Source organism: Marmota flaviventris, chromosome 20, assembly GCF_047511675.1.
Source record: "Marmota flaviventris isolate mMarFla1 chromosome 20, mMarFla1.hap1, whole genome shotgun sequence".
Classification (NCBI taxonomy): domain Eukaryota; kingdom Metazoa; phylum Chordata; class Mammalia; order Rodentia; family Sciuridae; genus Marmota; species Marmota flaviventris.
The window spans coordinates 13,628,226-13,654,518 of record NC_092517.1 but is presented as its reverse complement, the minus strand read 5'-3'; the positions used below and the strand labels follow the sequence as shown (position 1 = coordinate 13,654,518).

The following is a 26,293-nucleotide window of genomic DNA, read 5'->3' as shown; positions in this document are numbered from 1 at the left end:
ATGGACAGGGACCTGAGTGAAGACGACAGTAAGTAGAGGGTCAGGGATGGTGTGGGTGCCTGTCCTCTGTAGCAGCACTGAACAAGACCCTGTGTCAGCCCTGAACATGTCTCGGGTCTGGGTCTGCATTGCCAATAACTTTCTTCTTTTCCTCCTTCCTGCTGTCATGATAAAGCTCATTTGCAGCCTGCAACCTCTTCTTCTATTGTGTGCTTCTAGACAATGAGGAAGGACCGGCAAAAATAAACAAGAACTTTTAACAAGGACCTTTCTCCCTACCCATTGGGATGATGTGCAGCCTCGTGCTCTTTCTTTTTCCTTTCTCTGGCTCTCACCTCCCCCCAACCCCAGCCAAACATAAGCCTGAATATCGGGGTTCTTACTTCGATCACATTCTTAGATGAGGTTAATTTCGTAGACACGGTTAATTTTTGTAGTAAAGTCTTTATGTAGGACCTGCCTAGTAGCAAAAGCCTGCTTGTTCATGAGTGCTGGGGAAACACAGCCCCGGTGACCCCATTCTGTCATCCCTAGGACAGAAGTACAATGGAATTTAAAGACTAATTTAAAACATAAGGAAGGAAATGGTATTTTAGGAAGAAATGTGCTATGTTTAAAACAGGAAATTTTTCATACTGTTTTGGAATGGGTAATGAGACAGAACATAAAGCACGGACACTGGGGGACTGGGAGGCCAGGTTCAAGTCCTGGTTCTGATTTAAAGGGGTTCTGTTATCTTGGGCAAGTCATTTTACTTATCAGAGCCTCAGTCCCCCCAACTACAGAAAGGATCAGGAGTCCTTAATTTGAGGACCCCAAGGGTGGGGACAAGATGTCATGTAAATGTAGTATTTGCAGAGTGTTGAGGGGTCTGTGTCTTTCATCTGAATCCTATAGGGGCCTGTGACACAAATACATTGTCATTGTCACTGGACCTGATGACCTTGAAGGTCCTTTGCAGGTCTGACACTCCATTGTCTTTAATGTTGGTATGTTTTAAGATTGAAGTAGAGCCAGGTGCGGTAGTGCATGCCTGTAATCTCAACAGCTTGGGAGGCTGAGGCAGGAGGATCAGGAGTTGAAAGCCAGCCTCTCAGCAAAAGCGAGGAGCTGAGCATCTCAGTGAGACTCTGTCTCTAAATAAAATACAAAAAAATAGGGCTGGGGATGTGGCACAGTGGTCAAGTGCCCCTGGATTCAATCCCTGCTCCCGCCCCCCCCCCCCCACAAAAAAAAAGATTGAAATAGAATATAAAGTTAAGCTATGCTAATCTTGGAGAGAACTCAGTTTAAATTTTGTTGGATTCCTTTTTCATATTGAACTAGGAGACAGTATAGAGATATTTTTCCAAGTATTTGAGGAAGACCTAACGTAATCTCTGATCTACTGAAACGATGTGTCCATAGTCTTATTTTGATCAGTTTGTGGATGTTTATTTTACAAATATTCTGATGAAATCTTTTATCTTCAAACCATTTTTCATTAGCAGATTTTTCAAGGTATAATTGGAGTTTCTCTTAGTATCCATGGACTACATCAGATGTAGATTCCAATTCAAGCTCTTCCTCCCTAATGGTTGGGTAACTAGGATCAAGTCATTTAACCTCTCTGAGCTTTATTTTCCTTAACAAAAACAGAGATGGTGTCATTCTGCAGGGCTGGTGGAGGATTCATTGGTTATGAAGTGTCTAATACATCACCAGGGCCAGAGTAGGCATGAATGGAGTAAACACTGACTGTCAGAAGTGACCAGATGATGTCCCCAGAGCTTCAAAAATTAAACTGCTATTATCACCTGTGAGGTTTTTGCCTGGGCCTCACACCTTTTGGTAGGCTCAGTGAGAACTAATGAAGGATTTGGTTCCCTCATTGTCCTCCAAGCCCACGGTCTGTCATAGGGTTGCCCTGTATGTTGGCTTCAAACACCATGGGGCTAAGGTCAGAAGTTGGGGTATCTGGGTTCACCCAGAAAAGATTTTAGAAATAAGTGGGTGAATTATGAAACTAGGCACTTTTTTCCAGGAAGGGGACCCTACTCTAATACTTACTTATGTGACTTTTAAGGTGAGCAGTGTATCCCAGTTCATCTTAGGGCTTTCCCTTCTTGTCACTCAGTATTTGATCCCTTAATTTGGGGGTCCCTAATATAGGTGGCCTCAGAGAGAGAGGAAAACTTCCTTCCTTCAAAGTGGATATGGATGAAGACATCCTGGGCTGTGGCATCCAGGTGGAGATTGCCCTGAAGGCCTTTTAGCCTCCCTGCCTCTCTGCAGCATCCCTGACCAGGGCAGGTGCCTTCCTCCAGTGGCTGCCACATTCCCATTGCTGAGCTTGTCTCCCCCTCTTATCTCTGAGAATATTTCTTTCTTAAATTGGAGTGACATCTCTTCTACTCTTGCTCTTGATCTTAGGTGTCAAGGCTACTTGGAACAAGGGTGTTCCTTATTTAAAACAAGAGCCCTTCAAAGTCTTTTCTTCTGCTTAACTTGTCACTGGTGACTTCAACGACTTTTGCTTAACCAGCTCCTGCTTCTTCAGCAATCCCAGGTGGGAAGTGGTTTCGATTTCTAAGAACACCATGTCCTAGCACAGAGCACAGGAGGAAAGATCTCCTCCCTTATTTTATACACCATGTCCTATAATATAACTTCCTTTGTTGCAGACTGAACACCCCTCCCAAAAAATGGAGAACAAGAGCTTCTTCAAGTAAGAGAGGCTTTCATTAGAGCCCCTGGTAATTTTAGGAGAGGGCTTCTCTGGCCTATAAGACCTAGGTTGTACCTCCTGACCTCTGGGAATTGGTCCCCTGGAGGAGGAGAGGTTTTGAAGTCACAAGTGACTGACCTGAGGCCACCCCACCATCACCTTCAGTGGCCCAGTGCTGAACAGATGGGGCTCTCCCTTTTGGATCACAGGCCAGCTCTGTTTCCAAAAGGACCAACAAAATCCTGAGCTGAAGATATGAGACTGGATTTGAGGCTGCTTGTGGTAGGAAAGGATGCTGGACTTCCCACAAGGGGCCCAGAGGCCAGCATCCCTGATGACTGACATGGGGCCTCAGTGTTTTGCACACATCCTAGTGATGGAGCCACAGCCACCAGGAATCCTGGCCTCACCTGCTGGGTCAGCCATGGCCTCATGGGGCCTGTTCAGTGTTTCCTGCACGCTGCCACATTGCTGGAGGGAATGGTGGGTCCAGTAACTCCTAACAGCAGGATAGCACATCTGACCTGCGGAGCCTGTAAGAAATAAACAGCTTGAGTGAAGTCGTATAGAGCTTAGCAGGGCTCTCCAGGTCAGCTGTGGAGCCCTCTCTAAGGGCTGTTCCTGCCAGTATTCCCTAAGACTTCTTTTTAGGGAAAGGAAATTAAAGCCCTAAAATTAAATGACTTCGCCCCCAACACTACCTGGTGGGCTAGGTATTTTGCGCTAAGCTCGGGTCTGCAGAATGAGGGTAGATCAAACACCTCCTACCTCACGGTGCTCAAAGTCTGGTGGGACCCCAAGTGGACATTTTATAAAGAATGTGTTGGAACAAATTATGAGCACACATGAACTACTATGTATAAATTAGAATGTGCTGATAAAATTGTTTTTAAAAAAAGAATTCTTAAAAACCATCTAGCAAAAGCAACAACAGGAAGGGAGAGAAAATACTGAAGGGGCGCCTGGGGGCGCCAAGGACAGGAACAGCCAGAGCAAAGCTGGGAGGAATGGTCTGCATACCAGTGAGGGCAAATGCAAATGCCAGTGTCACAAAGTCACAGATCACTCTTGGAAAAGCAGGGACAGACCATAGAAAATCCAACTGCCTCCTCCATGGCCCTATCTTGGCAAAGTGGAGCTCTTTCCAGTGCATGGGTTTTGCATCCCAGATAGCTATAAAGCAGCTGCAAATCATAATCCCAAATAATTTTTAAAAATCAGAAATCATGAGCATTCATAATTAAAACAAAATATTGTGATGTTTGCCTCGTTTTCTCCTGCAGTTGCAGAGACCTACCCAGTGTAGAGCCCTTGTCTTAGTTCCCCATTTCTCTTCATTTTGCTCTTGGAATTTTGGTCTTGCCATATGGTGGGCATTTGCTCCTGCAAATGTTTTCCTGGTGTCTCCCACCCCAAAGCACCTACACTTCTCTCTCTGGCCTCAAGCAAGCCTACCTCCCGCCTTCCATCTTTCTGCATTTATCTTTATTGCCATCTCCCTTTTCCTCACCCTGGTCTGGACAACGTAGGAAGACTTTTTTCCCTGGCATGTGGACAGATGAGAATCCCCTTTTCCTGTCCCTAGGTAGGGGCCCAAGTAGGGGCCTAGGTAGTGTCAAGCTCAGGGGTTCAGTAATCATGAGCCTCTGCAGGGTTCAAATGAGGGGGTGCCGTGGTCAGGTTTCTTAGCGTCGCCAAGAAGTCCTTTAAATATCGTGGCTAATCATTTGCTCATTTGTTCTTCTTTGCAAAACAGATCTCCTTTCTTTCTTCTTCTTTTTCTTTATAATGTTTCAATCATTGGAAATCTGCTTTTAAAATCATTTTTATCTGTGGTAAAATATACGCAACATAACTTTTGCCATCTTAGCGTTTTTTTTGTTTTTTTGGAGGGGGAGGGTTTACTGAGGATTGATGTGGCTCTTAACCACTGGGCCACATCCCCAGCCCTTTTTATTTTTTATTTTGAGATAGAGTTTCACTAAGTTGTTGAGGGCCTGATTAAATTGCTAGGGCTGGTCTTGAACTTGTCATCTTCCTGCCTCAGGGTCCCAAGTTGCTGGGATTACAGGACTATGCCACCATGACTGGCTCCCATCCAGTTTTAAAGGTAGAGTTTAGGGCATTCACACTGTCCATTTCTAGAAGGCTTTTCGTCTTGCAAAACAAAAACTCCGGACCCATTAAACAAAAATTCCCCATTCCTTACCCTTCCCCCAGGCCCTTGGCAACCACCATTTTACTTTTCTCTCTGTGAATTTTTTTTATTGTTGTTTATTTGTTTGATTAATTTTGCTTTGGTACTAGGAATTGAATCCAGGGGTGCTTAACCACTGAGCCACATCCCCAACTCTATTTTGTATTTTATTTAGAGACATGGTCTCAATCAGTTTCTTAGGGCCTCCCTAAATGGCTGGGGCTGGCTTTGAACTCGCCATGCTCCTGCCTCAGCCTCACGAGCTGCTGGGATGACAGGCATGTATCACCAGGCCCAACTTCTCTGTGAATTTGACCATCAGACTATTTCTTGCACAATTTTAAGTATAATTCAAGTCATAACGCATTTTTGAACACCAGCTGAATGTCCACCTTGTTTGACCCTCTGTGCACAGAACACTTGTATGTCTCTACTGCATGCCTACCCTTTGTTGGGGGTATACAAGAGAGGCCTCTGTCTCAAAGGGGCTGTCATACCTGTTAAAGGAGATGAACTATGAAACAAACTAAAGCAAGATGGTAGTGGTGGGGCCATTGGAGCATGATGTCAGTGTTTTTAAGATGATTAGTTTGAAATCAGGGGCAAAGGGCATGGATTCCCTTTTTCATCTGAAGGAAAGACAATGACATTTTAAAAAAGAAAAGGTTAAAGGAGTTATCCATTAATTATGTCTTCCCCACAAGAAAAAAAATCCTTTTATAAAAAAGAAAAATAGCTGGCGACTGGTGAGCAGAAACACTCCCTCTTCAGATGTCCTTGCAAAATTTTCTCAAAAACCACTTGATGCCATTGCCATGGAGACTTGGAGACACACAGAGTGAAGTTCAGTAGCAAGGTCTTTGGGCTTGGAGTCAGGTCTGAGTTCTAGACTCTATTTCTGTCTCTGCCATGAACGTGCCAGCTAGTTTAGCCAAATCACATCTCTGAGCCTCTTTTTGTTCTTCTCTGAAATGGGGGACACTGGTGACCTTGAAAGTGCAGAAGAGGTCATATCTGCAGCCTTCCTCTGTGAGCCACGGGTTGCAATGTCTATTTCAGGGTGGGGTGGACCAACTGGACCACTGCCCAACACCATGGGGACAGTGACGCGGCTGGAAGCCCCCATCCGAGTGCCCTACGTTAGGAGTTGCACAATGGCCAGTGACGTCCACGGTCCTGTTGTGCCTGTTGGTTTTTGCACAGGAAATGACGCATCCTTCTGGGGGTCAGTCTGGAGTCCTTTATTTTTGCACATAGCATAATGGTGAGATTAATTTAGCTCTGATGAATTGCAACTGCCCCAGAGGTTAGGGCGGCTCCTGGTTGATGGATAGAGCTCTGAATTTCCCACCCCTCATTCTTCCCCCCTTCCTGCTTCTTTTGTTTGGTTCCCAGCCATATGGCATTTCCATCTTCCCGTCAACGATAGTATTAATACCCCAGCCAACCCCAAGACTGCTCTGCCGGCAGGAGCCATCCCAGGGGATGTGATTGTCTTTCTTTCTACACTTGACATTTTCTTTGTTTTCCTCTGATTTAAAAGAACACAAAGAAAGAGGAAGTCCCACCCTCCTCAAATCCAAGGCGTTCACTGAGCACTGCTTATACGCCAGGCACGGGACTAGAGATGGCTCAGACATCGACTCATTATACGGCACAAATGTGATTTGCTCCATTATAAGGTCCAAAGTCTGAAATATTTCCTGCCTGGCTCTTGACAGCAAATGGTTGCTGTCAGGGTCCCCTCTAGCTGCATTTCTTCAAATGCTCATAAGATCACTCAAAGCAAACAGTATAGAAAACCAAGGTTTTAATAAAAATTCCAGAAGAATGATCATGTTGGGGACTTTCGTGTACATTGTCTGGCCTCCATGTGAGGTTTTGGGATGATGTCACTTTGCATCACCATCATACCTGGTCCTGCCTAGAAAGACTCTCTCTTTATCAGTAAACGTTCTTCTTCTCACTTTCATTGGTAGGTTTCCTGTAAGAGAAAACTACCTTCTCAATGTCAGAGGACAAGGGCATTCCTAACTTTGAAGGGGCGGCTGAGGGGCCGTGTTCATTTGTCTTAACGACAACCCCTCTTTCCTCCCCCCCCCCCCCCGCACACATTTCAGGATTTCAGTCTTCCTCATTCCTTGACTTTCAGATAAACCTGGGTTGCTCTCATTTAGAACAAGATCTGCTGATTAGTCTGACCTTCATTTTTACTAAACTTGAAAGCATGGGGCATGTCATTCTCTTATTTTTGTGGAAGTAACGATATGTAGGCTTTCAAGCAGGGGATCGGCTGGGAAGTGCATCAGGTAGGGAAGTCTGACCTGAGTATAGTAAACAGCACCTCCATTCCACAGCCTGCTCTTTACAGGCCTCGTAGTGAATTTCCTGTGACCGAGTTTCCTCCAAGAGCCAAGGGATTCTTGCCCCCAGCACAAGGGCTTGTGGGAACATTTTTGAGAGCCGTTCAGTGGGGCAGGCATAGCACTAAGTTCCCCCTCTAGCCCCACAGCTGTGTGATCCAGGAGTTCTGCAGTAGCCTCTCAAGTAGAATCAGAAGTCCCTGCCTTCCATTCCCCCAGGAGGCAAAGGTGTGGCAGGTGCTTCCTGAGCCCGCCATCACGTCTCAGGACTTGCCTTACACTTGCCTCTGTGGACTCTGAGGGCCATCTGGATCCATGCCACATCTGGCAGGTCACCATGGGGCACTGAAAGCAGATATACATGGAATGATTTCTTAATAGTGTTTCACCTTATGAAAAGTACCCAGAAAGAGCTGGAGCCTTGGTTTGGATCAGTGCCACTCGCCGCCCGCTGGCTGGATGATCTTGGCCGAATCACAGCTTTTGGTGCCTCAGTGTCCTCCTTGGTAGAATGGGGGTGGGGGTAGTGCTCGTGTGTCAGTCTGGGTCACCTGAGGTGCAGACACCACGGTGACATGAGGCATGCCAGCAAGTCCTGGGATACACTCATGAAAGGAAAGGGCAAGGAGGGTCTTTGTACTTCAGTTGGACACCTGCAAAGGTAGAGAGGGATGGAGGGACACTGAGCAGAGGGACCTCACACTGTAGTGTGGCTCCTAGGCAGCCTTGGCCAGGTCTGTGGGGAGTCCCAGAGCAAGGACTGCCCACTGGGAGGAGCTCAAGGTAAGCCATTGCACATCTCAGAGCCTTCGGGCAACACTGGGGTTATATCTCAGGATTTTGTGGGTCAGGAATTTGGGCAGGACCCGGCTGGGAGATTCTTTTGCTCCATGTAGGGTTGAGTAGGGTCACTCAGTGGTACTCACAGGCAGCTGGCTTGGAGGGGCCCAAGATGTTTTTGCTCACGTGCGTGGTGACTTAGCAGGAAGACTGGACTCCAAGAAGCCCTCTCCATGAGTCTCAGGGCCTCTCCTCGTGGTTCTCTAGCAGGACAGCCTGCCTTCTCCAAGGCTCAGGACCGCTCGCTATCTTTCCGCAGGTGTGAACCTGAGTTTCGAGGCCGAGAGTCCTCTGGCACCCCCTGCTGAACTCCTGGAGAGGCTGCCCAGCTATGACTGGCTTCTTCATGGGGGCGGTGGTAAGTTCTCTTTCTGGGGCTCACGCTGGTTGGTGAGGACAATCCTGGAACAGGTTGGCTGGTGCTGAGGTAGCTCCTCTTTCTCCTGGTGGGGCTGGGAAGCCTCACATCATGGTTGGGTGGAAGCGGGCAGAAGTGGGGCATAGCCCTGTGATTATGGACGTTCCTGACTACAGCCCAGCGTACAGACTGAATGAAGCTGGTTTTGGAATCCCCATTTGTTTGCATCAGATGCACCAAACGCCCGTTCCTTTCCCTCATGTTCTTGCTCACGCTCAGCCAGGCTTTCCTCCTTTTGCCTCATAAACATCTGTTCCTTGGAGCTGCACTGTGCAGCCCCTGGATTATTTCCTCCCTTTCCTCCAGGGCAGCAAATATTCTTCCCACCCTCGGAAGCCCCGGTGAGACCCCAGGAACCACCTTCCTGGTCCTCGTTCCTGGAACACAGGTGACTTTGGGGTTCTATGTCTGCACCTGTCACTGTTGCCCTGTGAACACCCTCTGGCTGGGGTGTGTGAGTGTGTGTCTTAACCGGAGAGTGCATTGGGATCCATTGGATGGATTCTCTTCATCCCAGACCCGCTGAACCAGATTCTCCAGGGAAGGAGCCTTGCAATCTACATTTACCAGGTTTTTCAGGTCATTTGCCTACAAAGCCAGATTTAAAAATCATAATCAATACCACAAATTTGCAAACTCCAATCTGTGGGCCAAATCCAGTCCCCCCATTTATTTATTTATTTATTGGTACTGGGGATTGAACTCAGGGATACTTAACCACTGAGCCACATCCCCAGACCTATTTTACTGTATTTTATTTAGAGATGAGTCTCACGGAGTTGCTTAGTGCCTTGCTTTTGCTGAGGCTGGCTTTGAACTCGTGATCCTCTGGTTTCAGCCTCCTGAGCTGCTGGGCTTATAGGCATGTGCCACCACATCCCCCCGCCCCACCATCACCATTTATTTTTATAAGTCAAGCTTTATTGGAACACAGTCACACTCATTCATCCGGCATGGTCTATGGCAGCTTTTACACTCTGATGGCAAAGTGTAGCAGTTGAGGTACAGACAATGTGGTCCATGAAATTAAAATATTTGCTAGCTGGCCCTTGGCTGCAGGAGTTTGTAAGCCCTGGGGCTAGACCCCTCACGGCCTACCTGTGTTGATTTTGAGAGTTCTGGGGTAGAGCTCTGGGTTTCTAGCCAGTTTTGTGCAGAAAGAAGGTGAAGCCCCAGGGGGCCCCTGCCCACTCTCTGGGTCCAGCCTCCCAGCTGGGCAGTTATGGCCTGCCAGATAGGAGTCTCCTGGGTGTTCCTGGGCCTCCTGCAGCCACAAACAGCTCACCTTCTCCTCTGGGCTGCCCAGCCTCTGTGCCCAGTACAAACCCTTCCTCTGTGGAGCTGCCTCTGGCCTCTGCAGCCCATGGCATCTCTGCTGCCCACTGATCTGAAGGCACGTGCTGGGTCTGGTGGGTACTGGAAACACCAGGTGTCCATGTCGGGTTCAAATGGCTCCAGGGTTGCCACGGAGATCTAGCAGAGGAAGATATGAGGGCAGAGGAAGGAGAGGCCTCCTTCTTACTGGAGGGGGTGGGGACAGGAAGAGCTTAGCCAAGGACGTGGCCTGGCCTCAGGAGAGGGTTTTCCAGGAGGAGGGGAAGCTGTTCAGACAGAGGGCAGAGGATGGGCCCTAGATCTGCCTCCCTCCCCGTCATTATCCTCCAATGCTCTGCTGCTCCAGCTCCTCCAGTCAAGGTCAAGGTCAAGGTCAAGTTCTCTTAGGGCAGAAGCCTCATCTTTTTTGTGTGTGTGGATGTTCTGAGATTCTCTGAGTCCCTCTCCTGAGCCACATACTTTCACTCACATGGCTTTGCTGTCCTTTAGAAAGACCTACCACTTCTCGCCCTGGGCATCCATTCATGCTCTTTTGCTCGGGTCACTGTCCCCAGTTGGACTCCTTGGGGCTTCACTACCACTGTTGACCTCAGGACTCTTCCCTGCTCTCTGGGCCTTGGTGCCCAGTTGTACACGGAGGGGGCTGGCCTGGATGAGCCTGAGGGCCCTTCCCAGACCTCTACCTCTCTGGTCCCCATCAGAGTCCCTGTGGTGACAGAGGAGGTGGCCCGTGAGGCCCTTCTCAGCTTCGTGAACTCAAAATGCTGCTATGGCAGTGCAGCCGCAGATGACCTCATCATCCGGGAGCTGAGGCAGCAGACTCTCTGCAGGGTAAGGGGGCTGGGCTTAGTGGAGGCCCTGGCTAAGGGGCTGGGGCCTGGGGACTTTGGGACAGGGGATATTTATGGGAAGCCAGCCAGGAGCAAGGAGTCCTGGTGGGGGGGTAGCAGGTGAATGGTAGCGACGTCCAATCCCTTCTGCTCTATCTCTGGTCTGTACCTGGGAATCATAATGAAGCGAGTGAGTGCTTCAATCATCATTCAGATGTGCTGCACCTCATGGAAACGCATGGCATCCGTGTGTTGCCACACTCTCCTGGCTACCCTGCACTCTAGCCTTGTTGTCAACAGCTTGGAGAGGAAGATGGGAGTCCCGGAAAAGCAAAGTGACTTACACAGGAACATGCAGTAGAAGGGACGGAGCCTCAGTCCACACCCAGGTTGCTCATCCCAGAGCCTCACTCCAGCCTTCCACCAGGGGCGGGCTGAGAGAGGGTCCTTGGCTACCCTGACCCCAGCTCTGCTTCTCCCAGATCATGTCCACACTGCAGGATCATTCATCCATCACTCCAGGGCCATCCTGCCTCTGGCACACATTTCTGTCTCCTTCTGCATTGAAAGGGGAAGAGGGACAGCTTTTCTGTCCACATTTTTCAGTGTCATGGACACAGCTGTCCTCTGATGAGCACACATTGATGCAGAAACACAGAGCAGCTAGATCAGGGATCTAGAGGAAGCGGCCACTTTAGAGCTGTTTGACCTTGGGCAAATCAACTGACCTCTCTGAGTCTGTTTTCTTACATGTGAAAGGAGGAGCCAAATTCTGAGATTTTGTGGATGAGGATCAAGAAAATTTTGACATGAGTCAGACAAATTCTTCCTAATAGGGACCCTCAGAACTGTGTACTCCAGTGGCCTGCATCTAAAGGATAACTACTGTTTCCAAACTTGACTCATAGAACATTTCTGTGTGGAGATTCCTGGGGACCTGAAATGGTTCTGAATGGGAGCCTGTCAGGGGGTTTCCCAGGGCTGCCCGAGTTCTCTGCAGATGTCTCAGGGCATCATAATAAAAATCACCATTGCCAGCCTGTTCTAAGCAACCAGAGGGCACCATGCATAGGAGCCTGGGTGTCTTCAACGAACCCTGGCAGATGGGCTCTGTCTTCATAGGAACAGGAATGTGAAAGTGCTCTTTTTCCACCCTCTGCAGTATCGACTAGAGACCTTCAGTGAATCCAGGATAAGCGAGTGGACATTTCAACCTTTTACGAGTAAGTGAATCATCTTGAAATCAGTATGACAGGTAGCAAACGAGGCAGGGGGCTGGTGGAAAATCTCAGGGCTTGGCTCAGCAGCAGACCTGGAACAAGGTGCTCATCTGCTCAGAGCCTTGGTTTCCCCATTCCCTGTAGAATGGGGGTGAGTGGTGGATGCTGATCTTGGAGCCTCTCCTGCATTGACCACAGTAAGTACATCCTGCCTCCTGGAAGTGGTTTGCAAGAGGCCTGAGGAAGTCCAGGGCTTGCTTTGGCTGCAGGCTGGTGCTGGCAGGAGGGTCCAGACACGTGATTGGCATCTGCCCGCCTCCTGTGCCACCCCAGCCCCTCTAAGACTCAAGACTGTTGTGCCGCACCCCCATCAGCTATACCTCCCACCTTCCACTGAACCCCACTAGAGGCTCATGGTTGTTTGTCTGGGAAGACTCTGTCCTGCCTCTGTTCTCGGGTGGGCCATTCTGGTCCCTTCTTCAAGATGGAGCTCATGTGTCACCTCTTCAGTGAAGCCTGTCAGGATTTCTTGTTTGCCATCCCCTGCTCATTAGGATAGGTCCATCTTCTGAGTTCTTACAACTGTTCATACAACTCTTGCCCAAAGAACTTATCATATTTCATGACATAAAACTGAGGTTGTATGCTGTGACTCTCTGTGATCAGAGAGGAGGAAGATGGGATGGTGAAGGGGATGGTGGTGATAAGGATCAGAGCTGGTATTGATTAATCCCTCAGTATTTGGGAGCCCTGTGCTAACCATTTTATATATTTTTATATTTATTTTTCTCTACACTCCTGTAAGATAGGTGCCACTATTAGCCCCATTTTAGAAAAGAGACAGAGGTTAAACAACTTGCCTGGAGTCACACAGCTAGGAAATAGTAGAGCCAGAAATCAAACCTGGGTCTGTCCAGCCCTACAGATTGAGTTCTTAATCGTGGTCTCCAAGGGGGCTTTTTTATACCTAGCTGTGTAGCCCCAGAATCTAACCCAATGCCTGGGCATGAACTGATGGCTTGGTGTTGTTTGTTGAATAAATGGAAGTTAATTTCTCATGCTGTTGGCTGCTCTGATGATCGTTCCTTTTTGTAGACCACTCAGTAGACGGGCCACAAAGAGGCACCTCCCCCAGGCTTTGGGATATCAAGGTCCAGATCCCTCCAATGTTTCAGGAGGACACCAAGAAGTTCCAAGTCCCTCATTCTTCACTGGTGAAGGTAATGTACTTATTGGAACACGTGCCTTTCTCTCTGTGCTAATTTTTCAAGTGTGGAAAGTTTCTTCTAACTTTATCCCTTTAGAAAAGAAACCCCCAATCCAGCCTGGTGGTTCATTTGTGGGTATAAATAAGCCTCCGTTTAGAACATCCAGGGTATGGAATGTAGTTTCATACATAATTCCACACAAATTAGGGAGTGAGTCTTCACATAGCAATTTCAGAATTGTCCCCAGCCTTAAATAGTGAACAGTAACATTCCTAGACCATTTGAGTGTATTTGTATCTCTTTTTTTTGATCTGACAAAAATAACTGGAGGGGTGAGTGAAAATGACATGAAATAAAAGTCAAAAACATTATTGGGATTTTCTTGGAAGTCATAGGGAAACAGAATTTCACTTCCATCTTGTTTGATAGAAATATCATCATGGTTGGGTGCAGTGGGACATTCCTGTAATCCCAATGACTCAGGAGGCTGAAGCAGGAGGATCACAAGTTTGAGGCCTGTCTCAATAACTTAATTAGACCCTGTCTCAAATTAAAAAGTATTTTTTTAAAAAGGTCTGGGGAGGTGGCTGGGGATGTGGCTGAAGCTGTAGCGCGCTCGCCTGGCATGCTTGCAGCCTGGGTTTGATCCTCAGCACCACATACAAACAAAGATGTTGTGTCCGCCGAGAAGTAAAAAAAAAGGGCTGGGGAGGGAGTGAAGCTCAGTGGTAGAGCACCCCTGGGTTCAATCCCCAGAACAGAAATATAATCATGGCATGGAGTGAGGGGAACCTGGAACAGGTATTTTATATTTTCTTCTCATCTAATTCCTGCCTGTTTTCACCTAAGGACTTGACTGAATATGTAATTTTATTCTCCTGAGTTTTTATAGAGTTATGAGATGAAGAGGTCGCAGAAAGGTCAAAAAAACATTCCATTCTTTTTTTCGAGGGTGGAAAAGCTATTTTCATTCAGTGATGAAGTTCCAATAGCGCTCTCGTGGCCTTTCACAAACATGGCGTCCATTCTGTGTGGCCCCTCTTCCTGAAGATCACTTTTAGCCATGATAGGCAGATGTCATCAGACTTTGCAGTGTAGCCTGGTGGGAAGTCGTGGGGTGTGGGTTAGCCCAGAGTAAACTCTGAGAGCCCCCTTCTTGGCCCACAGGATGGAGGGGGCGGGGCCTGCAGGCAGTGATAACGCAGGGTCCATGACTTGGCCTTGAAAACCTTTGGGGATCCTGGTCAAATGGGAAGGACCGTACCTTCCTCATCCTGTCTTCCTATCCCTGTTCTCAATGGGCACTTCTATTCAAGATGGTGACATCACGGGCCAGGGGGCTGGTGCTTGGGAAACTGGACCTAAGGAGAGCGTCTCACTTTCAGGAATGTCACAAATGTCATGGGCATGGGCGGTACAAGTGCAGTGGCTGCCACGGGTCCGGCATGGTGAGTCACATGTGGGCCACTGGTGAGTGAGAACTTGTGTGTGGGAGGGAGGGACATGGGAGAGGAGGGCTGGGCTGGGGCTGTGGGGCTCCCTGTGCATCATCTTCCCTTTATGGGCCTCCATTTTTCCATCTGTCCAATGGGAAGTCTAGCTGGGGTCGTCTCTAATGACCTTCACAGTTTGACATTCTAGCTGTAAGTGTTCTCTCCCGTCCGATTCATCTCCCAGTATTCACTAAGCACCTGCTTACTGCTTGGCCCTATAAGAGGACTGAGACCTGGGGTCCTTGGCATCAGGGACACCCTCTGTGGGGGACAGTGACAAGCCATCAGCATTTGTAGCCCAGGGTGATGAGGGCTTTGATCGATAAGGTAGACAGGTGCCTTGTACTGGTTCCCCAGGGCTGCTGTAACGAATTAGCACATCTGGGTGGCTTAAAACAACAGAGATCCATTGTCCCCCAGTTCTGGCAGCCAGAATTGCAAAACCCAGGCACGGGCAGGTGTGTTCTGGAAGGCTCTGAAGGAGAGGCTGTCCATGCCTCTTTCCCAGCTGCCCACAGTCCTTGGTATCCTACTGGGTGGCTGCAGCACTGCTGTCCCTGCCTCTGTTGTCCAAAAAACTGGGATGTCTTTTCATCTTCATCTTTTCTTCTGAGGACACCAGTCATTGGAGGGGGGCCCAGGCTGGTCTGGATGAGGCCGTTGAACCTCGTCTTAACCAAAGACATCTGCAAAGACCATTTCCAAATAAGGTCATGTGCTGCGGCTCCAGGGCACTTGAGTGGGGTTGAGTTTGAATCCAGCCCAGTGCAGGCCTGGAGCAGGCGACCAGGCTCTTGGGCCATCAGTCTTCTCTGAAACTTTCAGGGCCGTGCCTGGGAGTAGAACCAGACTCCCCATGTGTTCTCGGCTCTGGCAGTTCGAGTCTGATCTTTGGACACCTACTGACAACTTCATCCTAAAATACATCCAGTCAGCCCTCCACCCTTTCCGTGGCCCATTTCCTCCCGATGGGTGCTGACCTCCCACCCACTCACACACTGTGTTTTCCAGCAGTGGCCTGTGCCTGGCTTTTCTCTGTTCCCTCCTGTGTCCTCATCCCTGCTACCTGCCTCCTTGGCTGTCCCAGGACACCCTCCCTATGGTCTTTCTGTTCCTTCCTCCACTCCTGCTCTTCCTGCTTCTCACTGGGCAATGCCTGAGCCACTTCTGGGGCCACTGTCAAAAGGGATCTCCCCCACTCCCTCTCTCCTGCCCCCAGTTCCAACACCAGGTCCCCAGCCAGCCACTCTGCTCCCAGCTCCCTGTCCACACTTGATTGGGGAAGGTCTCTAGGGTTGTGGGAATCAGAGAGAAGGAGGGGACGCTGATGTCTCAGAAGAAACATCCCCAACTGAGGACATGGAGTCTTTGAAAGCTGTAACTGGAAGGGACTGTGGCCCAGGAGGCAGGGAGTCACTTGTGCTAACGTCACCAGGCTGGTCTTGGGAGGGTCTTGGCCTTGCTGCCAGGAGTCAGTGGGGCTGAGGCTGTGATGTGTCTCTAGGTGAGGTGCCCGACCTGCAGTGGAGCCAAGCGCAAAGCCAGGCAGCCCCAGAGGTGTCAGATGTGCTCGGGCTCTGGCAGGCGCAGGTAAGAGTCCGTGGGTGTCCATGGCATGCAGGCCAAGGGTCTCATGTGCTGGCTTTCTTGCTTTTTACCCTCTGCTCATCTAGAAGGGGGGCAGGCGCCTCTTGTTCCTGCTATGTCCATAGGGGTGTATTTCTGGGATGGCTTCAGGTCGAGCTGGATCCAGGGGCTTCAACAATGTCACCAGGCTGGAGTGGTGGAGGTAGCTTCAGCCTTAGGAATCCCAGTAGACAAGAATGCTCTTTTCCTGATAATCTCAATAGTTGTCTTAGGATGGGTCTCAGTGCATCCACCTGGGTCCTGTGTTTGCTTGTATCAGTTATCATTGCCAGAGAGATGGAATGATTGATCAGGCTGGCATCCTAAGCTGGTCAAAGTAGGGTGGGAGGGCAAAGCCCAAGAACCCAGCAGACCAGGAGGGGAGGTCCCCAAAGACACCCTGCCACCAAGGTAAGGTGGGGAGATGGTGGCGGGTAAAAACGATGCAATCCCATCCTCATCTTCCTCTCTGAGGAAGGATTTGGGGATGGGGACCTCTGGAAGTCACCAGAACCCCATGACTGATTGCAGGTGCAGCACGTGCTCAGGAGGGGGGAACAAGACGTGTGCCACCTGCAAGGGGCAGAGGAGGCTGGTGCACTTCATCCAGCTGGTCGTCATGTGGTAGGTGGCAGAGCTCAGTGCTGGGCTTCAAGGAGGTGGCAGAGGACATGTCCCAGCCTGGCTGCTGCAGAGCAACTCCATGGAGCAGGGAGCTGCCAGGACATAGAAGGGGAAGAGTTCCCTGGGAGAGGCTGCGTGGGGTGGTGTGTCCACAGGATTTAGAATAGAAGGACCCAAGTTCAAATGCTGACCTTACCGCTCTGTACGCAGCAGTCCCTCAACAGCTAAGTGCCTGTGTCAGGGAACAGAATCCCGGGGCCCTAAAAGCTACAGTCTGGAAGTCAGTGCTCCAAGGCATTAAGGGTGTCACCTGGGTCCTCATAAAATAATAACTCACAGAGCCGAGCCCTCAGGCTCCCCTGTTGGACTCCTGCTGCAGGGGAGCTCCCAGGCTGGGAGAGGCCCTGAACTTTCCCAGAGCCTACCAATCTGCGCATGCGCCCTTGAGCCCAGGTGTGCCTGATGCCGAAGCCCGTGTTCTTCACACCGTGTGCATCATCCCACTCCCATGTGCTTCTAGGAGGAACAGCGTGTTTGAGTTCCTGTCCCAGCACCAGCGCCACTGCCCCCGGGAGCTGCTGGCGAAGGCCAAGGGAGAAAACCTCTTTAGGGATGAAAACTCAGCGGTGAGGAGGGCTTTGTGGATAGGCGACCAAGGCAGTGGGGTTCCTTGTCCCCTCCACCAGGAGGCAGCTGGATGGGAAGATGGGCTGTGTGGGGAAAGGCTAGGAAAGAGGCTCTGGGACCCCAGGGGCTGCCGGCTCCCAGTTGAATTTCAGTCCTGGACACTTTGTCCCTGTTTCTGTCCCTTTGTACTGTCTTCCTTCCTCTACTCCTCTCCCCATCTATTCCCCTTTCTCTTCCACGAGGTTTGAGGATTCAAGTGCACAAACAAAGCAGTGGTCTGGTGCTGGGGATTTCATGGCAAAAAAAAAAAAAGAAAAAAAGCAAAGTCCTGTCCTCAGGGCTCTTACAGTCTGGAGGGGGAAATAATGGCTGTTGCCAGGTGGTGGTAGGTCTGGTTATGGTGGAACACTCAGGAAGGGTGAGGGAGCAGGCTGGGAAGGGTAGTTGCCTTCGCTGGGGTCAGGGAAGGCCTCTCTGTAGAAGGGACCTTGGGTAGAAACCTGCACACCCAGTGCATTGGGGAGTAGACTGCGTGATCATGGGAGCCAGGGGACAGCTGGGCATGGCGGAGGGCAGAGAGCAGGGCTGAAAGAGAAGCCTGGGCCTGACAGCCAGAGCACGAAGGATCTTACAGCCCAGAGGTCTGCAGATCTGGCCCACTGCCTGCTGTTATAAATCAAGGTTTTTATTTATTTATTTTTTTACAAGGGATTTAACCTAGGGGTGCTTAACCACTGAGCCATATCCCAGCTATATCTTATTTAGTGAAAGGGTCTCGCTGAGTTTGTTTGGGCCTTGCTAAGCTGCTGAGGCTGGCTTTGAACTCACGATCCTCCTGCCTCAGCCTCCCAAGCTACTGGGATTACAGGCATGTGCCACCATCCCTGGCTATAAAGTTTTATTGGAACACAGCTCTCCATTTGTTTATTTATTGTCTTTGGCTGTGTTCCTGCTTCTGGGGTAGAGTTGAGTTAAAACAGACTATGTGGGCTGCAAAGCCTTCCTGTCATGGCCTTTGCACAAAATGTTTGCTGAGGGCTGGGGTGGTGGCTCAGTGCTAGAGCACTTGCCTAGCACGTGTGAGGCACTGGGTTCCATCCTCAGCACCATGTAAAAATAAATAAATGTTAAAAAAAAAAGAAAAAACACAATTATTAAAAAAAAAATGTGGGCTGGGGTTGCGGCTCAGTGGTGGAGCGCTCGCCTAGCATGCACGGGGCACTGGGTTCGATCCTCAGCACCACATAGATGTAAGATAAAGATGTTGTGTCCACCTAAAACTAAAAAATAAATATTAAAAAAAATGTTTGCTGTCCTCGCTGCAGGGACTTTGTTGGCAGACCGAAAGCTACTTGAGGTGACTTCAGCACATCCTCAGGCTGGCAGACAGAGCCTGGCACTCAGTAGGCAGTTCCAGTATTGAGTGAGAAATCACTCAAGTGAGCTTTCCAGCTACCTGTGTCTGTGACCAAGGCAAATGTGGTCCCTACTGCCTCCCCGCCCCTAGCATGATGTCTGGCACACAGTAGGCACTCAGCAAGGGTTTTCTGGGGGAAGGTAGGCTTCAGGTGAAGGGGTCCTCTTCCTGATCACAGATCTCCTCCTCTCTGTGTTGACCTTCGTGGGCCTCTAAGGTGTGTGTGGGAAAGAGGCTTCCTGTGTGGCCCTGGGCTCCCCCACTACCTCTCTGGGCCTCCTCCTCTGTCTGGCTCAGTTCAGTCCCAGTGTCTTCCGAACCTCCAGGTTCTAATGCTCTGAATCTGAGAAAGTGAACTGGTCTCTCTCTGTCCCCCAGGTGTACCCCATTGTTGACTTCCCCCTGAGGGAGATCTCTCTGGCCTCCCAGAGGGGCATCACAGAGCACAGCGCTTCCCTGGCCTCCTGTGCCCGCATCCTACAGCAGGTGAGCTGGAAGGGAACCTGGGGTGAGGCCTGGAGGGGCTGCCTGGCTCTGACTTCTCTTCCTGGGGCCGGTGACCTTTTGGGGATTGGACCTGGGGCTGTTGAAGGGGAGGCTCCCGGGGCCAGGCCTGAGCACTTCCTGAGCTCAACAAAAAGGGGAACCTAAGCCCTTTTCTCTGCCTGGAGGCCTTCCTGAGAATGTCAGAGTGGACCAACCAGGAGGCCAAGGGGAGGAGTCGCAGGTGAGGAACACCTGGATGCCAACCTGAACCAGTAAGGCTAATAGGGCAGACACAATGGTCAGGACCATAGGCTACCCAGAGAGGCTGAGGGTTTTATTCTGAGACATCAGAAGTTGTTGGCAGGGTTTCACGCACACAAGAGGCCTAGTGTGATTTACATTGGGACTCCCTGGAATTCAGATAAAGGAATGGGTTGGAGAATTAGGTCATAGGCTGATGGTGGCCACTAGGTGGTGCTGGTGCCTGCCCTTTCTCTGGGTGTAACTGAGCTTGGAGCAGTCTGGCTCTGGAGCTCCTGTGATAACCATGGCCTGCACCTTGCGGTCAGGGTCAGACCCTGGGTCTTCTGCATCTTGATGTGACCCTGGGCCAGCTACTTCATCCTCCTTTGAGTCTAGTTTTTCACTGGTACACCACCTTGGGGGTAGGGGGGTTTGCAGAGAGAAGATACTTTGCTTAAAGTGGTTGGCAATTGGTGCTTGAAATGTCCCTTTTCTTCCCAGCCCCTCTGCAATGAACATTTATACTGCCTCCTTCCCTTTCTCTTACCTCTCTTTCTCTCTCTGCACATCTATCTTTTTTGCATGAGAGAAAAGGATGCATTTAGTAAAAATTAACAAGGGCCATTGGGATCTAGAAGGGAACTTTGAAATCATGCAGGTGGTCATATGCATGGGAGAGCCCCACATCTAAAGGGGCCAATAACCCCTCAGCTTTGTGCAGGCACAGTGCCCAGAGTGTCTAAACTTTCCCATGTCCATATTTTTACATGAGACTTTCAAATTTTTAAATATTCACAACAGAATCCTAACAAAGCTATGAGCCTCGCGTGGGCAGATAGGGTCACTTGGGGCTTCTGATCCAAATGCATGACTTTTCCCATAAATGAGAGGAGGCCCAGAGAGGAGAAGGACTTTGCCAGGGTCACACAGCAGCTTAGTAGTCACTCAGAAAGCTACTGTTGACTTGGTATGTGTGTCTCCTGCCAGCGGGATATGGGATTTAGATCCCCTTTCATGGGACCTGGTGCTGCAGGGATGATTAACTTATGGGGTTAGCACCTCCTCCTAGCTCTGACACTCAATCGTGATTTTGATCCCCCTTTTCCCTTCCTTGGGCCTCGATGTCCTTGCTTATCAAAGGAGAGGCATTGGCTCTTGTTTTGGGTTGGGCTCTGCAGAAGCGGAGACGAGGACTTGCATGCACATCATTTTGGGGGGAAACTGAGAAGGAGGGGGGGTGGGGGGGAGGAAGAAGCCAAGAAAAGGTCCCAGTTCAGGTGACAACCTGGCCTTCTGTGACCCCACTCCAATCTTAAATCACCCCCAGAAATCACCCCTTGCCTGTCCACCTGCAGGCAAGGGAGTGGACTGTATTCTTGGGAATGTGCAGTCATTGGACGCATCTTCCCAGGCACTATCTGCCCTTGTGTAGGAGGTGAGCTCTGTACCTCCAGGTCAGGACTCGGGAACATGGGGCTGTGGACAGCTGGACACCAGACATGAGGGGTGGTGAAACAGACTGGGGGAAGCCTGGGGAGGGGGTGGCACGAGGACAACCTACTGAATGGTCTCAAGGCGGTTGGCTCTTACAGTACAGGTGAGCTATGACTTAGTTACAATTAGAGCCCCAAATCTTGAGGCATCTCCACTGGGAATGGGCAGGCTCTAAGGAAGTGAGGAGACTTGGTGTTAACCAGCGACTTCAAGAGGGGGAAATCTGAGTCCTCTTTGGATGGTCAGCAGGGGAAACTGAGGCCCAAGGAAAAGAGGTCAGTCACCTGCCTAAGATCATACAATGTGAGTCTCCTGGGTCGTGTCTCCCCCCCCCCCCCTCCCGTGATATGAACCACCTGTGGACAAATTCTGGAGCCAGAAAGGGTCAACCGGGCGATGTTTAAAACGGAACATAATAGTTTAAGAGATCAATTCTGTGAAACATTTTTGTCCATCGGCCTTGGGTCCTGGAACCGAAGATAAAGATTCACATTGACATTTTACTGAAGATGCAGAAGGTGGCAGGTGGAATCTAATCATGTGGAAACATCTGCCATTGCGCGGTGCCACGGCTGTGACGCAGAAACCTGGGATCTGTTTCTTACGGGGCATGGCCAAGCCATCAAATGACAAGATGACCACCTGATGGCCACTGATCTCTTGAGCAATTTGTGGTCTCAAAGTCAGATACCCATCAATCCTGTAATAGATAGAGGCCGGTGGAGGTGGGGATGGTGTTTCTGTGTTCTTCTTTGATCTTAGTAGAAAATTCTGGAAGCCAGAGGGGTCCTGACCCCGCTGTCCAGGCTTTCTGAGCAGTGATGTCAATTCTCATTTCCTCATGCCCCTGAGTCGGGACCATTTACGATGAAATTTCAAGAGAAATCTTCTGTCTTGTGTTTCCAAAGTCATGATTTGGATACCAGTTTTCGGCATGAGAAGAAAACTCAGTCCTCGGATTTCCTTTGGTTGTGTCAACGACACTGTGAAGTAGTTTTCATTCCCTTTTCACAGAGGAGGAAACTGAGGCTCAGAGAAACAGGGTGCACGATCACAAAGAGAGCTTAACAGACATTTCCCTCCCTGACCCGGATTCCCCTCTTCTTTCCCCATTGGCACACTGCTCTGGCTCCTCTTCTAGTAAGAGTTGAGAGCCTGCTTCTTTTTCTTTTTTAATTTTTAAAAAATATTTTTTAGTTGTAGAGCCTGCTTCTTGAACCCCCCGCCTGCCCCATTCTCCTGGGTCAGGTTTGTTCCTGTGCAGAGAGAAGTCAAGATGCTGTGTGGTTTGAGCCTGAGATCCCTCCCAGCCCCTTTCCCCAGGGCCTCTGTCCCATCAGCTAGTCAAAGGAGTGCTCTGGGCTCATTTCCCAGCAGGGAGAAATCCCTGCAAGTAGTGGATGACTGACCCTGGGCCAGTCACACTACCTCTCCCTGTGTTTGGCATCCCCAAATCTTAGTGTGGGACTTAGGACCACTCTGTGGTCAGGGGAGAGCACTCCACATTCTATTATGGGGCATTTAAAAAGAGGCAGATGTTGCTGGGCATGGTGGCGCATGCCCGTGATCCCAGCAACTTAGGAGGCTAAGGACCACAAGTTGGAGGCCAGCCTCAGCAACTTCGTAAGGCCCTAAGCAATGTAGCGAGAACTTGCCTCAAAAAGGGATGGGCATGTGGCTCAGTGGTTAAGTCCTCCTGGGTTCAGTCCCCCAGAAAGGGCTGGTACCCAAAACAAAACAAGACAAAACAAAACCAGATGTAGGGTGAGGGAATTTGAGCCTTAAATGAATACAGCTTTGGTGAGCAGACAGGGCTTGAACTGGGGTAATTCACACCGAAAACTTCATGAGCCCATGGGCCTCTGTTTCCCCATTTATAAAAAGAAGGGAACATTTGCGGAAGACTGCTGCAGGCAGGGTCAATCCGAAACTGTGGCAGTGGTGGGGAGGGAGGTCTGAGGACATAGCCCGACACAGCCTACCAAACTTGGAAGTTTCTTTGGTACCAATGTTTTATCTTAAAATTTAATTCAGAATTTATAAATGCCTCCCTACTATCCCTATGGTTGTTTTAATATATAAATCTTTTTAAAAAATCACTTTATCCTCCACCTTCCCCTAGCACCTTGACTAAAAATTAATGCCTCTGGAAGATGTTGTGTTTCGCTGATAGCTTTTCATGTACCATAGAACTTCCCCAAAGATGCCTCTGTCCTGCTTGGTGAAACTCAGAAGTGGATGGTGGCTAAAGATGAGGCATCAATTTGGCCCAAAGCTTAGATTATGGGAAGAAGCATGATAGGGGATATAGGCACCAACTCTAGAGTGCATGCCAACTTCAGAGAATGAACTTTATTCCATAGGCAGTAGGGAGCCACTGAAGATTCTTGAGCAGGTGAGTGACATGAACAGAACACTGAAGTTTTTGTTTTTGTTGTGGCCATTTGTTTCCTCAGCGCCAGACCATCGAGTTGATCCCCCTCACAGAAGTTCACTACTGGTACCAAGGAAAGACTTATGTCTACTACATCTATGGCACCGACCACCAGGTGTATGTGGCAGATTACCCTGAACGCTACTGCTGTGGCTGTACAATTATCTGACACAGTGGCACAGCTGTCCCCAGAGCCCACCATTCACACTTGCCCAGGAGGACAACTGAGGTCTCTGAGTTTTCTCTGCATTGGCTGAACTGAACAATCACACACAAACCCTGAATATCCTTCTAGAAAACTCAGTCATCTATCAAGCATCAACTGTTCTCTGGTAAAATCCATATTTAACCTCCAAGAATACAACTGCACACATTTCTTTAGAACAAATGACAGAAACACACAATACACACACACACACACATATTTTGGCACTCAGATTGAACCCAGGGAGGCTCAACCACTGAGCCACATTTTATTTTTTGAGAGAGGGTCTTGCTAAGTTGCTTAGGGCCTCACTAAGTTGCTGAGGCTGGCCTTGAACTTGCAATTCTCCTGCCTCAGCCTCCTGATTTCCTGGGATTACAGGCGTGCGCCACTAGGCTGGCTGAGAGAAATAATTTAAATGGCAGGGGCTTTGCCTCTGGTGTCCAGACTAATGCCCCTGTGGAGCTCGTGGCTTTATTTTGCTGTTCCTTCTGTTATCTGGGTTCTGCAGGGCTGCATCTAGTGTGACCCTCATGCCAAGTGAACATTATTGAAATGCTTAAAGATACATACAAGTTGGCTGCCCCTAATCCATGTAGTGCCATGTTTTACTACCTGTTCTATGGGTGAGGAATTTAGGGATGGTTTATTTGTGCCCCATGAGATATGGGACCTCACCCGGAAGATTCCAAGGCTGGAGTGGCCCAAGGAAAGGATTGAAGCCATTTAAATGTTGTTTTATTCAGACATCTGGTGATTGGTGATGATGGATGGCTGAGGCACCTCTTCATGTAGCCTGGGCTTCCTCCCAACATGGCAGCTCTGATGGTGCGCATTCCTTGTGTATGCCTCAGTTGAAAAAAATACAGATTTTTCCCAAACCAGAGAACAAACAGGCTGCATTGGATGGACTGAGACTCTATTTGCTGATCCCTAGCCTGGGGCCCATGCAAAGGAGTTTAGAGAGTGATTTTGAGTAGATACAGTTTTTGATGCCACAGGTGGCAGCCATGGAACCTGCCCATTGAGCAAGATTAACTGGGTGTGCCCTGCATGCAGGCACTGGTGGATCAAGGCTGAGAAGGTGGATGGATGCCCTGAGGACACAGTGCCGTGTCAGCTTTGGAGAGGATGTGTTCCGCTGGTCTCTGTGTACATGGTTGTAGGGAACTGAAGGCCCCTATCATCTGGTGACTCCTGCCTTGGATGCAGAAGAAGATGCTACAGAGGGAGTGACCTCTAGCAGCCGACCTGGGTAGGGCCAGTTGGTATCCTGTCTTGATGTCCAAGCTGCAGCCATCCTGCCCTCTACCGGCTCAACCCACCCTAGGAATGCATGTGGATCTGGGAGGCCTGGTTGGGAGATGTTAAGGGGATACAAACCATCTCCCTGGGCATCCCTGATAAACCACTTGGCTACTGTTTAGATGTTGCTGTTTCCTTGGGCCTGACTGAGCCACACACTGGAAAGACCTGACGGACAGGTCCTGCTTGTTGACAAGAGCAGCAGGTTCCAGGATGGGAGGGGTGGTTTCTGACTCCATCAGGACTGCACAGTGGATTAATCCACTGTTTAGGTTACACGTCCCATAATCCAGTCATTTCACCTCTAAACTTTCTTGCATTATCTCACAAAAGAGCTTTTGGGGGACACCTCATATCTAAACCATAACAGTGTGTATAATCATCCGCCGATTTCATAATAGGAATGTCCTCACGTGACTTTACAGATTGAAATACATGTATTTTAAAAAATGACTGTCTTTTCATTTCTGTCTTATATTTAAGTTTGGTCATTAACTTGCTTTTTATAAAATGGTATATAAGTGGTCTATATGTACATCTTATTTTAGGATATAAAGGAAGTGCTGAGAATGTCAAGGTTGACACCAAATGGCACTTACACACTGTTGGCTTGGGAACCCAACAGGAGCAGTCCAGCCAGAATGAAGTGGGCTCTCAAGTGAGCAGCAAGCACCGGGAGCCAGCCACCAGCCAAGGAATCCTTAGCTGAGATGATTTGGGAACAGAACCCAAATGGACCGTGGGCCCTCCTGCCAGTTGCAGATTTTTTGCTACTGGATCCTCCTGTTTTCATGCTCTTCGCTATGGCCAGGATTGGACTTATTTGCTATTTCTGCTGCTCCCTACTGTTGAGCGGATTTGCTGATACTTTGTAGCCCTAGACCCAGCTGAAGTCACTGGGGGTAGAGAGTAGAACAGCGGACACTCCAATCCTATGTCCTTTGTCCTAAATGATATCCTATCTCTCCTAAGTCCTGCATTTCTCTTCCCTTTGTTTGTTGGGGTTGCAGGTTGCTATTCTGCTATATTTTGATGATTAGAAATGAGAACTTGGGCTGACCTTGGGATTCCTGTGGCTCTGAGGAGAGGCACAGGGTCTGGAACGGGAGAGAGTGTGTGTGTGTAGGTGCAAGTGTGTGTGCATGGGGTGTGCATGTTTGCCAGGTGGCAGGGTCACTGCCTAGAAAGCTGAAGGGACATCTCCCCCCCATACTCTGGGTT

General features: G+C 49.4%; 1 protein-coding gene across 1 annotated transcript; it reads left to right on the top strand.

The window, feature by feature from the left end:
* Ssuh2 (ssu-2 homolog) lies at positions 1–23,975 on the top strand. The gene is made up of 12 exons (XM_027931747.2): positions 1–28; positions 8,367–8,462; positions 8,832–8,913; positions 10,562–10,691; positions 11,853–11,913; positions 13,006–13,130; positions 14,504–14,566; positions 16,116–16,201; positions 16,769–16,861; positions 17,382–17,487; positions 19,284–19,391; positions 23,585–23,975. The coding sequence occupies exons 1-12, from the start codon at positions 1–3 to the stop codon at positions 23,729–23,731; spliced, it is 1,125 nt and encodes a 374-aa protein (XP_027787548.1). The 3' UTR covers positions 23,732–23,975.
* The last annotated feature ends 2,318 nt before the right edge of the window (positions 23,976–26,293 follow it).

Coding starts and splice junctions, on each gene's coding strand:
- Ssuh2 (XM_027931747.2), top strand. CDS start 1: ATGGACAGGGACCTGAGTGAAGACGACA. Junction 29..8,366: donor GGACCTGAGTGAAGACGACA/GTAAGTAGAGGG, acceptor ATCTTTCCGCAG/GTGTGAACCTGAGTTTCGAG. Junction 19,392..23,584: donor GTGCCCGCATCCTACAGCAG/GTGAGCTGGAAG, acceptor TTGTTTCCTCAG/CGCCAGACCATCGAGTTGAT.